Raw genomic sequence first — 14,505 nt, forward strand, 5'->3', positions numbered from 1 at the left:
CCACATCAACAAAAAGAAAGACAAAAACCACATGATCATCTCCATAGATGCTGAAAAAGCATTTGACAAAGTTCAACATCCATTCATGATTAAAAACACTCAGCAAAATGGGAATAGAGGGCAAGTACCTCAACATAATAAAGGTCATCTATGATAAACCCACAGCCAACATTATATTGAACAACGAGAAGCTGAAAGCATTTCCTCTGAGATCGGGAACTAGACAGGGATGCCCACTCTCCCTACTGTTATTTAACATACTACTGGAGGTCCTAGCCACAGCAATCAGACTAAACAAAGAAATACAAGGAATCAAGATTGGTAAAGAAGAAGTTAAACTGTCACTATTTGCAGAAGACATGATACTGTACATAAAAAACCCTAAAGACTCCACCCCAAAACTACTAGAACTGATATCGGAATACATCAAAGTTGCAGGATACAAAATCAACACACAGAAATCTGTGGCTTTCCTATACACTAACAATGAATCAACAGAAAGAGAAATCAGGAAAACAACTCCATTCACAATTGCATCAAAAAAAAAAATACCTAGGAATAAACCTAACCAAAGAAGTGAAAGACTTATACTCTGAAAACTACAAGTCACTCTTAAGAGAAATTAAAGGGGACACTAACAGACGGAGACTCATCCCATGCTTGTGGCTCAGAAGAATTAATATCGTCAAAATGGCCATCCTGCCCAAAGCAATATACAGATTTGATGCAATCCTTATGAAACTACCAGAAACATTCTTCAATGAACTGGAACAAATAATTCAAAAATTCATATGGAAACATCAAAGACCCCGAATAGCCAAAGCAATCCTGAGAAAGAAGAATAAAGTAGGGGGGATCTCACTCCCCAACTTCAAGCTCTACTATAAAGCCATAGTAATCAAGACAATTTGGTACTGGCACAAGAGCAGAGCCACAGACCAATGGAACAGACTAGAGAATCCAGACATTAACCCAGACATATATGGTCAATTAATCTTTGATAAAGGAGCCATGGACATACAATGGCGAAATGACAGTCTCTTCAACATATGGTGCTGGCAAAACTGGACAGCTACATGTAGGAGAATGAAACTGGACCATTGTCTAACCCCATATACAAAAGTAAACTCAAAATGGATCAAAGACCTGAATGTAAGTCATGAAACCATTAAACTCTTGGAAGAAAACATAGGCAAAAACCTCTTAGACATAAACATGAGTGACCTCTTCTTGAACATATCTCCCCGGGCAAGGAAAACAACAGCAAAAATGAACAAGTGGGACTATATTAAGCTGAAAAGCTTCTGTACAGCCAAAGACACCATCAATAGAACAAAAAGGAACCCTACAGTATGGGAGAATATATTTGAAAATGACACATCCGATAAAGGCTTGACGTCCAGAATATATAAAGAGCTCACACGCCTCAACAAACAAAAAACAAATAACCCAATTAAAAAATGGGCAGAGGAACTGAACAGACAGTTCTCCAAAAAAGAAATACAGATGGCCAACAGACACATGAAAAGATGCTCCACATCGCTAATTATCAGAGAAATGCAAATTAAAACTACAATGAGGTATCACCTCACACCAGTAAGGATGGCTGCCATCCAAAAGACAGAGAACAACAGATGTTGGCGAGGCTGTGGAGAAAGGGGAACCCTCCTACACTGCTGGTGGGAATGTAAGTTAGTTCAACCATTGTGGAAAGCAGTATGGAGGTACATCAAAATGCTCAAAACAGACCTACCATTTGACTCAGGAATTGCACTCCTAGGAATTTACCCTAAGAATGCAGCAATCAAGTATGAGAAAGATCAGTGCACCCCTATGTTTATCGCAGCACTATTTACAATAGTCAAGAATTGGAAGCAACCTAAATGTCCATCTATAGATGAATGGATAAAGAAGAGGTGGTACATATACACAATGGAATACTACTCAGCCATAAGAAAAGGGCAAATCCAACCATTTGCTGCAACATGGATGGAGCTGGAGGGTATTATGCTCAGTGAAACAAGCCAAGCGGAGAAAGAGAAATACCAAATGATTTCACTTATCTGTGGAATATAAGAACAAAGGAAAAACTGAAGGAACAAAACAGCAGCAGAATCACAGAACTCAAGAATGGACTAACAGGTACCAAAGGGAAAGGGACTGGGGAGGATGGGTGGGTAGGGAGGGATAAGGGGCGGGGAGAATTAGGGGGGTATTAAGATTAGCATGCATGGGGGGGTAGGAGAAAGGGAGGCTGTACAACACAGAGAAGGCAAGTAGTGATTCTACAACATTTTGCTATGCTGATGGACAGTGACTGTAAAGGAGTCTATAGGGGGGACCTGGTATAGGGGAGAGCCTAGTAAACATAACATTCGTCATGTAAGTGTAGATTAGTGATAGCAAAAAAAAAAAAAAAGGGCAGTTCCTGTGTGGTAACCTCCAATGAGTTCTACACAAGAGTGTAAAGGGCATATAAAAGTGTAGGCAAAGGGTCTGTTTGTGTTTATACAGAGGATCAACGCCTAATTGGCTACCCCGAAAATGAACTAAGATACGATATGAAAAAGAACTTCCAACATCAGCACTCTCTGGAAGACTCATGCCAGAAGATGATCATCAAAAAACCCCAACAAAGATCCACGCACTGCTACAGCTGTAGATGCACTCATCCCACCAGTTCCTGGACTTGCTTTGGGAATGAGGAAGGAGATATCTAAGCTGGCCTGTGCTTACAGTAAAACAACAAATTTGACTGGATCTATACGGTTGGAACTCAATCAAGAATTAGGAGAAGTGCAAATTGTAGTGCTCCAAAATCTTACAACTACAGACTATTTACTGTTAAAAGAACATAAGGGATGTGAACATTCCCCAGGAATGGGTTGTTTTAATTTGTCTGATTTCTCTCAGACTGTTCAAGTTCAGTTGGACAATATCCACCATATCATAGATAAGTTTTCACAAATGCCTAAGGTGCCTAACTGGTTTTCTTGGTTTCACTGGAGATGGCTGGTAATTACAGGTCTGCTTTGGTTATGTGACTATACTCCTATTATGTTAATGTGTCTGCGCAATTTAAGTAGTAGCTTAAAACCTATACTTGCTGAAGTTACTCTACAAGAAGATATGTCAAAGAAATAATCAATCTTCCCATGTTTTCTGCCGCCTGCTACTTCTATAGCTTTTCTTCTTCCTTCCTAATTACAACCCTTAAATATAATTCGTGCCTCATATCAAATTTACCGAGTATCATAATTCTTCCAAGTGGTAAAGATACCTCAAGACAAATGCTGGGCATAGAAGCTACAGGTCATAAATATGCAAAGAAATAAAAAGCTAACCATTTCAAACAATAAGGCTTCTCTCTCACTTACCAACTTTACATTTCCCTGTATGGCCCCGGAAGATGACTCGTTAGCCAGAGACGGGTAAGATTCCTCAAGGGAGGAACAAGCTAAGACAGGCACAGTCGCAGGGGGGTCATCAGGTGAGAAATTGGGGATCAACAGAGGTGAGGCTTAGAACCTCACCCCCCCTTCTGAGAGAAATCTTCTGCATATGTGGATGTTTTATTGCCCTTGTCTAGCTTGGATTAACACATAGTCTACAGGCACACACCTGATCATCTACATTTGCTCTCTTACAACACTAAACTATGTTTTCTACCTTTATCTTGTATCTACCTACCACTTCAGCATTTTATTAAAAATAATAATAATAAAGAGAGAAATGTGGTATCCACATATAAATCAAGTATAAAAATCAAATGAGTATTTATATTTGAACTGACTGTTTATAGTTCATAATGCATGAGCAAAACCGAAGGTTTCTGTGATGACTGCCCTTGTACTGTTCACCATGTAAGAACTTATTCACTATGTAAGAATTTGTTCTCCATGTAAGAACTTGTTTGTTATGCTTCAGAAGATTGGAGACTGACGAAAATTAGGCTGGGGGTGGATTAATGATTGTGCATTGAGCATTGACTCCCCTATACAGAATTTTATTGTTGTTAACAACCATTTGATCAATAAATATGAGAGATGCCCTCACAAAAAAAAAAAAATACACACTTCCAATGGTAAAATAATAAGTAACCGGGATGTAATGAATATAGTCAAGATATTGTAACAGCTTGCTATGGTGATAGCTGGTACCTAGAATTGTCATGTATATAAATGTTGAATCACTATGTTGTACACCTGAAACTAATGTAATGTAATACCGTGTGTCAAGTACCCTTCAATAAAAAAATATTTATCTACAAAAAAAAAACAATCTTTGTGTCTAGAGGTAAAAAAAAAAAAAAAAGAAACCCACAACACTGTTTATTGGGGTGAGAAGTTTGGTAAGCACCGACCACTTAGCAAACCTACCTATTGTTTCACGAAAACTAAAGTGAAGAAGTAATGAGAAAATGTGGAAATCTAATAAATATCTTTCCCCTTCCTTCCCACCCTAGAGTAGAGGGTCACAGAACAGTTGGGCAAACACATCTGGGATCCAGGCACAGCTCCTTTTATTGCTGTCCGCTGTACAGTACTTTGCAGATAGCCTTTTTTTTATCAACGGGAGGTTTGGGGCAGACCAGCAGAGCAAGTCTACTGGCGCCATTTTCTTAAACACATTTGCTCACTTTGTGTCTCTGTCACATTTTGGCAACTCCCCCAATATTTCAAACTTGTTCCTAGGATTATATTTGTTACAGCAATCTGTGATCAGTGATCTTTGATATTGCTACTGTAATTGTCTTGGGGTACCATGAACTTCATCTATATAAGAAAATGAACTTAAATTGAAAACTGCTGTGTGTGTTCTGACTTCATCACCAACTGGCCATTCCCCCATCTCGTTCTCTCCTTGGGCCTCCCTATTCCCTGAGACACAACAATATTGAAATCAGGCCAGTTAATAACCCCACAGCAGCCTCTACATGTTCAAGTGCAAGGAAGAGTTGTGTGTCTCTCACTTTAAGTCAAAAGCTGGAAATAGTAAGTTAGTGAGGAAGCCATGTCAAAAGCCGAGGTAGGCCAGGAGCTAGGTCTCTTGTACAAAACCATTACCCAAGTTGGGAACGCAAAGGAAAAGTTCTGGAAGGAAATGAAAATGCTCCTCCAGTCAACACACGAACAGTGAGCATAACAGCTTTACTGCTGTTTTAGATGCTAATTAGATCAAAGCTGACACATTATTCCCTTAAGTCAAAGTGTAATCCAGAACAAGGCCCTAACTCTCTTCAAGTCTATAATGGTTGAGAGAGGTGAGGAAGCTACAGAAGAAAAGCTGGAAGCTAGTAGAGCTGGGTTTATGAGGTTTAAGGAAAGGAGCTGTTTATAACATAGAAGTGCAGGGTGAAGCAGCAAGTGCTGATGGAGAACCTGCAGACAAATTATTCCAAAGATCTAGCTAGATGATTAATAAAGGTGGTGGCACTAAAGAACAGATTTTCAATGTACACGAAATAGCCTTCTGTTGGAAAACGATGCCATTTAGAACTTTCACAGGTTAGAGGAGAGCTCAGTGCCTGGCTTCAAAGATTCAAAGGACAGGCTGACTCTCTTGTTAGGAGCTAATGCAGCTGGTGACTAAGTTGAAGCTAGTGCTCATTTACCATTCTGAAAATTCTAAGGCCCTTAAGAATTAGACTAAACCTGCTCTGCCTGTGCTCTAGAAACAGAACAACAAAAGCCTCTATGACAGCACATCTGTTTACAGTGTAGTTTGCTGATTATCTTAAGCCTACTGTTGAGACCTACTGCACAGAAAATAAGATTCCTTCCAAAATATTAATGGTTATTGGTAACACACATGGACACCAAAGAGCTTTGATAGAGGTGTACAATGAGATGAATGTTGTTTTTATGCCTGCTAACACAACATCCATTCTGTAGCCCACGGATCAAGGAGTCATTTTCACTTTCAAGTCTTATTTAAGAAATACATTTCATACGGCTATAGCTGCCATCGATAGTGATTCCTCTGAAGGGTCTGGGCAAAGTAAATTGAAAACCTTCTGGAAAGGATTTACCATTCTAGATCCCATTAAGAAGAGTCGTGATTTATGGAAAAAGGTCAAAATATCAATATTTACAGGAGTTTGTAAGAAGTTGACTCCAAACCTCATGGATGACTTTGAGGGGTTCCATGAGGGGGAGACGTCAGTGGAGGAAGTAACTGCAGGTGTGGTGGGAAAAGCATGAGAATTAGATTGAAAGTGGAGCCTGGAGATGTGACTGAATTCCTGCAACCTCATGATCAAACTTTAATGGATGGGGAGCTGCTTCTTATGGATGAGGAAGGAAAGTGGTTCCTTGAGGTGGAATCTATTTCTGGTGGAGAGACAGTGAAGATTATTGAAATGACAACAAAGGATGGAGGATATTACATAAACTTAGTCAAAAAAGCAGCAGCAGGGTTTGAAAGGATTAATTCCAATTTTGAAAAAAGTTCTACTGTGACTAAACTGCTACCAAACAGCATCACATGCTACCAAGAAATTGTTCATAAAAGGAAAAGTCAACTTATGTGTCAAACTTCACTGTTGCCTCATTTTAACAAATAATCACAGCCACCCTACCCTCAGCACCCACCACCCTGGTCAGTCAGCAGCCCCAGCACTGAGGCGGGAGCCTCCACCAGCAAAGATTATGACTTCTTGAGAGCTCAGATGATGGTCAGTATTTTCAGCCAATAAAGTATTTTTTAAATTGAGATATGTAATTTTTTTAGATATGCTATTGTACACTTAATAGACTACAGCATAGTATAAACATAACTTTCATATGTACTGGAAACCAAAAAATTCATCTGACTCACCTTATTTTGCTACCTGTTTTATTGCAGTGGTCTGAAAACAAACCCACAGTATCTCCGAAATATGCCTGTATTGTTTTGAATGCCACATATTATAGTGGTTCCCTTCTCTTCTCTCATTGTTTCAACATCTCTTTCTGTTCTCTACAGTCATAAATAATAATAACAGTGTTCACAGAGTAGTTTACATTTTTCAAAGTGGTTCAGGCCTACTATACATTTAAGAGACAAAGTAACAATTTGTCTCTTATCTCTCTCCTACTCATATCTTTGACAGCTTCTAACTTCTAGACACTGAATACAGGAAGGCTACTGGTTTCCCAGCAAAGTGGAAAAAAGATTAGACCTAAATAACTCAGAATTACCAATAGGTGGTGGCAACTATGTATTTGGCAGTTCATATCATGCATAAAGTCTCTAATCAAAGTGTTTATCAGTTTGCACTTGGAGTCATTAACTCAAATAGTGTTATATTTCTTGAAAAAATCTAGCAATAAAACAATAAATAAATAGGTGAATAAAATAAATATGTAAAATATATAGATGAATAAAAATTAAAAATTTCAATGAAGCAATAAAAATATAATAAATCTCACAACTATGAGTTCTAGGAGTTATTCAAGGGGGAAGCAAGCATATTCAGCCTAATGTACTAGTAACAGTAATATTAATGATGATGATAATCATAGGTGGTAAAAAAGAAAATCAATAATAAAAATAGATAAAATGTATTGAATCTACCACTGTTCTATGGGATTTACCTACTGATTTAATTTACTTCTTAAAACAACCTTAAGAAGTAGGTAGCATTATCCCCATTTCAGAGGTGAAACAACTTTCCTGAGGTTTGGCACCCAGCTAGAAATTACCAGAGGCAGTGCTCTAATCTGCTGTTGTATTTTTCTCAGAAAGGAGTGAAGACATCTGTATTTTTGTTTTAGCAACAAGACTGCAAGACCGCTGGCAGGTCAGATAATCTGTCAGCCTGTCTTCTTTATGTATAAAATAAGGATGAAACTAGATGGTCTACAATGCTCTGTTAACACTGTATGATGCCAGAGGCAGATGTAGATGTAAGTCAGTAGGTCACAGCTGCAGTTTTTATCAAGTTTTTGTATCATGCATTGGTTTGGGTGTCAACTGTATGTAACTTACTATTATGCCCGTTTGACTAAACAAAAATAGGGATAATGATAATTACCATCTACCTTTCTCAAAGATAAATTGCACAGATAAATAAAATTCACATGTGTCTGAACAGTTTAATACGGGGTATTTTTCAGAACCAACTTAGGTTTGCATAAATGACTGATTATACTTTGCTAATAAGCAATCTTCATCAACTAGTTTAATTGTACAATATCGTCTCTAGATATGCCTCTATTAAAACTGAAGAGTTACACAAGGGCTGTGTATAACTTCTAATTAATCATATCCTTTTTCTTATCTTTCCTTTACAGTAAAAAGAAAAAGAGGATTTTGCTTCTACCCATTGTGGCCCATCGAGACTTGCAAATTCTTTCAGTAGTAAACTGCTAGGCGTTTGGCCTGGCAGACTGATCAGTTCCCAACCCATTAGTATTCTGGGGTGGCAGACCCTACTGGCTGACAAACCTAAAGCCATTCTCACCTCCTTTGTTCCTTGCTCCTTTCACTATGGAGGTAGGGAAGCCACATATTTGTTTTCTTAGCCTCCTTTGTATTTAGGGGTAATTGAAAGACTCAGATTTTGGGGAGATGTTTTTGCTTCTGATAGAAAAGGCAGACACAAGAAGATACCCAACTGGCACCACCACTTCTCCCTTTGTCATGATTACCACAGTACTCGTTCAGCATCCTTAAGACAAAAAAATATGTGGACATAAAGCCAACAGTGAAGGATCAAAGAATAAAAATGCAAGAATATATTCTTGTATTTTTGATATGATCACTGACTCAGTGGACAAACCCTAGAATGACTCACAGAGTTTTTGTTATGTGGGAAAAATAAGTCCCTATTTATATGAGTTATCATTAATTTGATATATGTTACTTGCAGCTGAAAGCACTCCTAACTGATAATAAGAGTCTTAAATAAATAAATTTAAGAAGTTTGGGGAACATCTTTGCATCAATGCAAATCAACAAGCCTAAATAGCAGATCGATAATCCTAAATGCATACATGAAAAAAAAAAAAGGAAGGAAGGGAGGGAGGAAGAAAAATGTTACAAACATGAGTAAGTGATATTTTTTCATAGCCTATTAGCTCCTAACACTTTACGTACATAGCATGCTTATGAACATACAAGGTCAGAGATGACATGACTGTTACCACTTGGCTGTCGTGCAGACATTGCTAATTAACCACAGCAGTCTTTCCCTTTAACGCTGAGCCAGTTTCAGGCATAATAATCCAATCAACTACTGCCAGTGTTAAAATAGATACTCATTGTGAAAGCTATTTGCGTTCTCTGTTCTAGGTTCCTTTGTTTTTTTCTTTTTCCTTTTCTTTTTCATTAAAACATGGTTATTTTCCTTTTAGTTATGAGTTTATGATAGGTATAATACAGCAAAGAACATACACTGTCTTCCTTCAGCTGAGCTACCAGTCATTCCCCAAATGATCCCCACCAGAAACATGTATATGGTGACAAACCACATCTTCACTTAAACCTCTAATTGAAACTGAGTATTTCTTTTGATGATGAGCATAGGCAACAAACCACAGAATTTTCTACTAGTAGTACCTGTGAGTCTGTCACTAATAGAAATCAGAGACATTTCACATCACATTTCAGTTGCTGAAGATATCTCAAAATACCATTTATACTCATCACTACCTCTATTATCTACTGTTAGATATTCAACTACTTCTAGATCTTGTCAAGACTCATCAAGAAGCCCATGTTATTACACCATGCATTAGATTTTTAAAATAGTTCAGTATTTAAATTAGGATGCAGGTATTCAAATTAGTATTAAGTTAAATAGCATTTAGTTTTGTTTTGTAATCCTATGTATTTTATCTTATGCATTTAAAACAAGATGCTGAGAAGGAGCCAAGGCTTTATCAGACTGCCAAAGGGATCTATGGCACGAAAAGTCTGAGAACCCCAGCTAGTACATCATGGTCATCACAGGTAACTGATTTTGAGCACTTTCTATGTGCCTGGCATGTCCTAGCACTTTACAAGAAGGAACCCATTTATGGAGCAGGTAGTATATGAACCCCACTCTACAGACAGGACAACAAGGCACAGAAAGATGAAATAAAAAGCCACAATCTCAGGGAAATAGCAGGGCTAAGAAATGAAATTAGGCTATTTGGCCACAAAACAAACTCCAAATCAACAGTCATTACCGTACATCTCTATTTTCTCTGAAAACTCCGGAAACAGCGTTACCCATCCACAGTGGAATGACACAGAGGGTCAATGATACTGTTTTGTCTCACTGTGTGGTAGCAGTAAGGGTGCACCAGGCTGTGGAGCCAATACACCTTCAGCGAACTGGGAACATAGTGTTACCAGGCATTACTTCGTCGCATAGCTCGCTGCCTTTGAATTCACAAAACACTGATGGGGCTTTATCTTTTACTTAACTACCAACAAACCAGGGGCTTTATCTTTTTTATATGCAGACTTGTAAAACCCTTCGGAATTCACCCCTTGGGCCCCTAAAATGCTTGCCCTTAGGAACTAAGAATTTGTGTTTAGGTATGTAAAGCTGGAGAAAATGTGCTTCAATGGCAGAGAAGCTAGGAAACTGTGGGGAATTTGGTTCAAACTGTGCTTGGAATCAGAAGACCTGGCTGCCTTAGAGTACAGGGGCAGCACTAATTACTTGTCAAACTAACTAGTTAACCTCTCCCAGCCTCTGTTTTGACATGTATAATATGGAAAGGAAAACATATATGAAGACTGAATGAAGACATAAATGTAAAAGAGCTTTTTTTCCCAAAAGTCAGTAAATGTGTATTTAGTTTAATATCAAGAATTTTTTAACAGTGACCAGCACACAGCAGCCACAGAATAAATGATGAGGAAGATGGTGGTTTAAAAAGAGCTGGGCCCTTCAGAAGTGTTCAAGAGCAGGTTGCATAGCTTCTCGGTGGAGCTGTCATAAAAGGCGTCAGGCAACATGTAGAATGTTCAGATGCTTGTTTATTTGGATTCCTGCCCACGCACAGGTCTCTGAGGTGCCCAAGTCTCATGATTCATTTAAAAGTGTGTACTTTGCAACAGGTAGCAACCGGCCTGGGGATATTTGTGTATTTGTATTTTCCCTTTTATTGATCAACTAGGGAGGAGTGGAAAAGTGAAGTGTGATATGCCATCCTACCCTGGAAACCTTAACCAGTTACAGTTCAGATGGAAAGAGACACCTTTGATTCCATTTATCCATCTGGGACATACTTATACTAAAAAATTATTCATTATTTATCTGAAATTCAAGTTGAAATTTAAGTGGTCTTCCTGGGGAAGGGAAATAACTTGATTGTCAAAGTACCATCTCTAAAAATAGAAAAATGAAATAGGAGATACCAGATTAGAGCAAAAAACAAACAAAAAACACTGTTTTTTGAAGAGTACTTCCTTATGTGGAAGTGGGAACATACTGCCTTTCAAAACAGAGTCTAAGGGTCTGAAAGGAGCAGTGCTATGCATTTGAGCACTCCACCTTTAACCCCACAAAGAGCAGGCACTTAATGTTTCATAATCATAGGGTCACCAGATGAAATACAAGATGCCCAGTTAAATTTGAATTTCACATAAATAATGAATGATGTTTTGGTATAAATATGTCCCAATATTGCATGGGATATGCTTATACTAAAAAATGATTCTTTATTTGAAATTCAAATTTAAGTGGGAGTCTTGCATTTTTATTTTCTATATCTAGCCACCTATCACTCATCGCAACATTCTTACATCAGCTGATTTGGAGTTTCAACTATCCAGCGAAGTTACTACCCTATAAAGTCATGGCTCAGTAAAGTTTATTATAGTCAAGTCTCTATAAAGAGGTATTAAATTGTAAATTACCTATCAGGTGTGTTTCATGTAAAAAAGCTTTACTTTGTCTTAGGTTTGCAACTGTAACATTTATCATTTAAAGGGGTTTAAATTTAAAACCTTAACATTAATGGAAAAAAAACTGACCATTAATTGAGAACTTCAACCTGAGGAAGCACTAGTGGTTTGAACTTTAGGGACATGGTAATGAGCTTGTGAAATGTAATGGTCTTGCCTTTGAAACTGAGAGCTAGACAGATCATACACAAAATCATCCAAGTCAAGAATGTTCTGTTGAGCAGAGTGGGTGCTTACATAACATGAAAATCAAGGCCAGCAGGTCCATATCCTACCAGTCAAAGTTCCTGCCTCAATCTATCCCCCTCCCCTCCCCTTCCCAGCCCTGCCCCACCTCTCCGCCTGTCCCCAAGCCCCCCCCACACACCATTCCTCTTCCCTGCATTCCTTTATCGGCAGATAAAGCTACAGCTAAGGGGCAGTAGAGCTGGAAACTCTGACTTGACCTCCTCCCTGGGGTTCCAGAATTTAGGCCCCTGTTATTCATTCTCTCCAAACTACGGTAGTATCTTAACTAGTTTCTTCATGTCTATTCACTCTCTACTCTAGTACTTCTCAACTGTAACTGCATATTAGAATGATCAGAATTAAAAATAAAAAATACTCATGCTCAGGCCCTACCCAGACCAAGTGAATCAGAATCTGGGGGTATAGCCTAGACATCAGCCCTCCAGGAGATCCTGAAGTGCAGAGCCAGGACTGAAAACTCAACTCCAGTCCATCCTTCCAGACTTACCTCTGCACAGCAACCTGATTATGTTTTGTATGGCTTAAACAGGTTTCTGTATAAAAAATACAGACACACACCAGACATCAACATTTCCCCTTTACCTATCAAAACAGGCCCCAATATTTAACCATCTCAAAGCATCACTCGCCTCCCATGATTCTCATCCCTTAACTTTATGCTCCCTTCAAATTGGTCTATTGCTAGTTTCCAGCTTGCCAACCTACCTGATTGCCTTCCTTTGCACAGCACTCTCCATCTGGGGTGGCATCCTTCATCCCCATATGTACTTACTTCAAGGCCAATGTCAAATGTCTTTTCCTCCTGAATGCCACCTTCAAGGGGATATAATCTTTCCTCCTTAAGCCTGTAGGGGTTGGTTTTTACCTGTCCTGGACATCCTAATTTATATATTTATTTTATTTCTCTCCTGACCTGTAATAGGGTAAACTTCTTCAGGGTACGTGCTTAACTCTGTTACAGGAGCTTAGGAGAACACACCATGCATAATAAGTGCTCAATATTTCTGGAATTATTCTGCATGAGGCTTACAAAATTTGAGTTGGTAATTGAATTTAGAAACTATGATGTCTATGCATCTGCTTTTTTTCATTGTAACTAAAATGTGGGATGGATGAAGCTTGGACTGTTTCACATTCTGGTTTCAGGATTCTTGGGTGAAGAGATAATATGAAAGTGATGTAAGAACAGTAGCTGAATATCTCAAGTGTCTTTGATCTTGAGCACTGATATTAGAGAGCTCGAGAATTTTTCAAACTATGCAGTGGAAGGACGGAGGACACTTTATCGAAGACGGAGGCTGGTTTGGGCAACAAAGAGCAGCAGCATCAATGACCTGAAATAAATCTTTATAACCAAGCTTCAATGTATGAGTAATAGTTTTGTTTTCAAGTTACAGCACCAGGTTTGCCCTTGAGTAATTACAAAGCACTCGCTTGTCATCCTAGGTAGGAAAGAACTTTGTTAGCAAGCAAAGGCTTATAAACTTTCCACAAAGTCTCGCGATTCAGCCCAAACTGCGCTGGGTGTTGCTAGCAGCCGGGGGTGGGGGGTGAAGGTGTTCAACCCGCTGGAGAGCACAGAGCAAGAGGGTTCTGCAGCCGCGACCGCTCCCTCCAGGGCCTGCGCGCTCTGCCGCCGCCCCACCGCGGGCCTAGGGACCTGCGGGCCGCGGAGGTTCCCCGGGAGGGCGTTCCGGAGGCGGGCGCGCCGGCCGGACTGCGCACCAGCGGCTCGGTCCGAGGGGGCCCCACCTACCTTAGCGCCAGGAGCCTCTCGCCCAGGAGCGCCAGCGCGATCCCCAGCAGGCTCGCAGCCACCAGCCGCCCCATGGCGCGGAGTCCGCGCCGCCTCGCTCGGGCCGGGCGGGGAGCACTGAGGGCGGTGCCCGCTTCCCGCTCGGGCCGCGCTCCGCCCCGTCTCCGGCCTGGGCAGCCTGCTGCCGGGGGGGCTGCCGCGGCTCCGCCCTCTCCGGGGCCTTTGGTCTCTTGTCACCACAGACCTGTCACCCAAGACGCCTTCCCCGGGACAGGGAACTATGCTCCCACGCCCCAGTCTCGGTTAAGGGCGTGAAACTGAATTCTTTCACCTCCTGTCCCAAACAACGCCCCACCCCAGGAACCTCAGGCAGCCTGCATACCTTTCTCATTCTCCTAGTCTTCGAGGACATTCCTTAGTCCATATTCCAGTAAGAAACTTCTTCAGTACAGTTCTAAAGGTTCTGGGTCAGTTCTTGTCAATATTTCATGTTGGAGTCACTACTTTTTATAACAAGGTGTAGATGGGAAGAAAGAAACACCCTATTTCTAGGAGTGCTTCATCTAGTCACCTACAGACTTGGACAATGTCTTATTTTTTAAATCTCAACT

At 40.0% G+C, this 14,505-nt stretch overlaps 1 protein-coding gene across 1 annotated transcript in view; it reads right to left on the reverse strand.

Annotated features, from left to right (window-relative positions):
- The window catches only part of LOC118917034 (serum paraoxonase/arylesterase 2), a 33,999-nt gene extending 19,860 nt beyond the window's left edge, over positions 1–14,139 (reverse strand). Inside the window, exon 1 of the mRNA XM_036894475.2 lies at positions 13,895–14,139. Within this exon, the coding sequence (XP_036750370.2) occupies positions 13,895–13,968 (74 nt within the window). The 5' untranslated portion in view covers positions 13,969–14,139. The remainder of the gene's footprint in view (positions 1–13,894) is intronic.
- Positions 14,140–14,505: the final 366 nt, after the last annotated feature.

The sequence above is a fragment of the Manis pentadactyla genome, chromosome 7 (assembly GCF_030020395.1).
Source record: "Manis pentadactyla isolate mManPen7 chromosome 7, mManPen7.hap1, whole genome shotgun sequence".
In the NCBI taxonomy this organism is placed as follows: domain Eukaryota; kingdom Metazoa; phylum Chordata; class Mammalia; order Pholidota; family Manidae; genus Manis; species Manis pentadactyla.